Source organism: Atta colombica, unplaced genomic scaffold (assembly GCF_001594045.1).
Source record: "Atta colombica isolate Treedump-2 unplaced genomic scaffold, Acol1.0 scaffold222, whole genome shotgun sequence".
In the NCBI taxonomy this organism is placed as follows: domain Eukaryota; kingdom Metazoa; phylum Arthropoda; class Insecta; order Hymenoptera; family Formicidae; genus Atta; species Atta colombica.
The window spans coordinates 863,676-867,008 of NW_017259319.1; the positions used below are offsets into that span (position 1 = coordinate 863,676).

Here is a 3,333-nt window from a genome sequence, read left to right on the forward strand (position 1 = left end):
AAAGAAGGTATTAAAAAAATAGCTTGTTAAAATATTTTACCTTGAATTCTGTCATAAATTATACTATATTATATTGTATCAATTTTTTCTTCATAAGGGATTGCAGAGGTAATATCGATTAAATTATTATATAATATTTTTTAAATATTTATTAATATAGGTCAACAATTTTAGAACACTTTTTGTCTCCGAAGTATAATCAGAACTGCGAACAAGTTCATAATTATTTACACGACAATGGGAATGTATAAAACTATCGTTTAATTTTGGCACGCAATTTTGTACATTGTTAGACTTTTATGCGTTATTAAAAAGGTACTGACGATTATAATTATAACACAAACATTTAAATTCTCTTGAAAATAATTTTACCAAATTTTTTATCTAATAAACGGCATCTGTACTTTCCTGTACTTGAATGAAATTTTGTACAAATGACATACGGTACACGTGCAAGGAGGCGATAGATCCGATGCATGATCCAATCCAATAAACTATCACATGCTCCATGGATGAGGTTCCCAGACAACCATATTTTAAAGAAGTTGCCAGTGCAGGATTAAAGTAACCGCCGGTGTAATTGAAAGCTGAAATACATTTTAAAGATCAACGATACAGGCATTCTTTCACATCGTAAGAAAGAATATAGAAACATTCATCAACCTGCAACTACTAAAGACGTCCCCACGAAGGCATCGATGACCGTGCTAAACCTCGGGTTCAGGTCACCCAGCACGCGGGATACCACTCTGCACATGCACGTTGCAATGCATTCCACAAGCGCTCCAATTATAGCGGACACCTGAAAAATCATGGCTTTTCAATTTATAAAATTACTTACAATCGCATCCCAAGTAGAACATAGAAGTCATAATAATATCATGAGGACATCATCATGACTTCATTCATCACTTATAAGTCAATTTTTAAGTATAAAATGAAGACGTTCTGTGATGTCATTTTGACTAAATTATGATTCCATGTTCTACCTAGGACGTATTGAAATTATTATTGAACGCGTACTATATATTGCGCAATATGTCGAATGAATAATGAAACTCCTACTTAAAATATTATTTAAAAATTAATATTAGTTTATAATTCGTCGATGGGAAAAATGACGATTTAGTCTTGCCTGTAAATCTGTAGTGCAATCGCCATAGGCTCTATTCTTGTGCGTAGAAGCGAATTGTAACGCCCACAATATTTGGATGTACTTAAATATAAGAAGACCGCCAGCCAATTCCGCGCATATCGATAAAAATGCGACAATCAGGGGCTTTTTACGTATTACAACATCCTCCATGTGTGTATAAGGACACGCAGAAGCTTCATCCCAGTTTATCGACCACCAGATTGTTAGTAGAAACAAATAAAGCGCGTACATCCATACTCCCCAATTGTCCGCAACTAAAGAAGTTCAAACTTTTTAGGGGAGAAAATATTTAGGACCAGTGCTATTGTAATATGTACAATAAAATGACAAAAAAATAATATAAAACATTTTAATCAATAGTTTAAAAATACATACAATGAAAAAATATAATTATAATGCTAACATATATATGTAATAATACGCAATATATATAAATATAATTGCAATATAAATAATAGATTTCTGAATCCACAAGATTATCATTCATCAAAGTTAATTGTATAATATCGTCAATTAATACTTATACTTATAAAACAGAGTTGACTTACTTATAATGAGCTCGAAACATGCCCCGCAAAGTTCTGCTGTAGCTATGAATTCAAAAACCAAAGCTCTTGTAAGGGGATAAGAATTAAGATAAAATAATGCATATAGCCTTAGCCAATACGCTATCCAAATCGTGACTCCAATGTACGCTGTAGACACTATCAAGTCTATTGATCCAGGCATTATCCTATTGAGATATGTGCCATTTAAACAAGTGCGGCATCAAGCGTAATGAAAACGTATGAGCGTAATAAAGCATATCCGATGAACAATCATATACCACACACTAAAGAAAGATCTACAGTTATACCATCCAATACAGTGATATATAATTAATATTTTTACAACGGATCATAAATTTACAAATTATTTATGCATATACCGTCTTTCTCATTAAGATTAATTTTATCATGTAATAATGTGCATTCATTTGATAAAACGCGAAACTAACGATGCATTATGTAATTGATTTACTAATTCTATAATATATTGCATAGTTTAATAGAGAAACACAGCAAAAACTTACAAGGTAATCACCAAATCACACAGGCTACTATTTTAACTTTTATTATTTCGGTTTTCATAAAACTTCGCGCACGAGACATTCGCATTGAGTAGACTTCACCTAGCGGTTATTTAAAACTAAGAGTACCAAATATATCTGCGCGAATATGTCGCGAGGCTTTAAATAACTCGCCGAGATTGTCTCGAAGCATAGTACTATGAAGCAATGGAATTTTTATTGATTCGATTTAAAGAATAATATATTCAAAATAATTGATTTAAAAAATTACTCAAAAAAAAGATTATATCTCAATAAAACATAATTTGGAAATACATTATACTTTCGTGAGTACATAATCGACGAAGATTCTCATAAAGAACTGAGTGGCGCAATGCATCAATGATGTCGTGGATGCTGCAGAATGTATATCTGTTGCTTTCAAAATGTTCGCTTTACATATTCATACAAAAGTTTATAAACCTATAATAATAATACTAGAAAAATCGTTATCTAAAGTACATATCAAGGTCAATCATAAAGGGGACTGCACGTATACAATCAGAAATCATATCTGCAGTTTTATTCGGTTCATGATTTAACTACATTATTTTATATACGTCGAAATAAATGATCTCATGTATTGTGAGAAGTAACATTAATCTTAGCATTGTAAAAAAGAAATATTTATTTACAGGAATTGAGGGACTCCCCCCCTTTATGTTTTTTAGCAGTGCTAGGAGAGTCATCTTGATTCTGTGTCCTTGATACTATCCTATGAATTCGTTTAGATTTCAAATACGACATTGTTTCGGCTGATGATCTAAAAATCGATAAAATGATTATTAAATTAATGTGTAAATTTATTAATTTAATGATATGGGATTAATACATTTTCATGTAATTATACATTATACATATTCATTTAGAAGGAATGTCTAAAATGTATTTCGAAAAAATATTTCTGAAAAAGATCAGAATATCCATAGAAAATTGTAATGAAAAAACTTAAGAAATGTTTCATATATGATCATTGTAGTAATGTCAATAATAATTACAAAAACTTAATTATAAAAATATACTTAATCAATTATAAAATTAACATATATAAAAGATGTATGTATATATA

The 3,333-nt window shown here is 30.4% G+C and overlaps 2 protein-coding genes across 4 annotated transcripts in view; both read right to left on the bottom strand.

The window, feature by feature from the left end:
- Positions 1-358: 358 nt before the first annotated feature.
- Positions 359-2,359, bottom strand: LOC108687970 (aquaporin-12A). Of its 2 annotated transcripts, XM_018194021.1 has the most exons (5): positions 2,229-2,359; positions 1,705-1,889; positions 1,136-1,410; positions 664-802; positions 359-587 (listed from the first exon to the last, which is right to left on the bottom strand). In XM_018194021.1, the coding sequence occupies exons 2-5, from the start codon at positions 1,883-1,885 to the stop codon at positions 385-387; spliced, it is 798 nt and encodes a 265-aa protein (XP_018049510.1). In that variant the 5' UTR covers positions 1,886-1,889; positions 2,229-2,359; the 3' UTR covers positions 359-384. The 2 variants fall into 2 exon arrangements, with proteins under 2 accessions (XP_018049510.1, XP_018049511.1); XM_018194022.1 differs by lacking the exon at positions 2,229-2,359 and having other exon boundaries at positions 1,705-2,002.
- Positions 2,360-2,760: 401 nt separating this feature from the next.
- Positions 2,761-3,333, bottom strand: part of LOC108687969 — an 18,182-nt gene continuing 17,609 nt past the window's right edge. For both annotated transcript variants that reach the window (XM_018194019.1, XM_018194018.1), the window contains exon 20: positions 2,761-3,027. In XM_018194019.1, the coding sequence (XP_018049508.1) occupies positions 2,892-3,027 (136 nt within the window). In that variant the 3' untranslated portion in view covers positions 2,761-2,891. The remainder of the gene's footprint in view (positions 3,028-3,333) is intronic.

Bases quoted from the DNA above. Each gene is read 5' to 3' on its own strand.
- LOC108687970 (XM_018194021.1), bottom strand. From the start codon at position 1,885: ATGCCTGGATCAATAGACTTGATAGTGTCTACAGCGTACATTGGAGTC. The intron at 1,411-1,704 runs GTAAGTCAACTC...GAACTTCTTTAG, and splicing joins ATGTTTCGAGCTCATTATAA to TTGCGGACAATTGGGGAGTA. The intron at 803-1,135 runs GCAAGACTAAAT...ATGATTTTTCAG, and splicing joins ATTGCACTACAGATTTACAG to GTGTCCGCTATAATTGGAGC.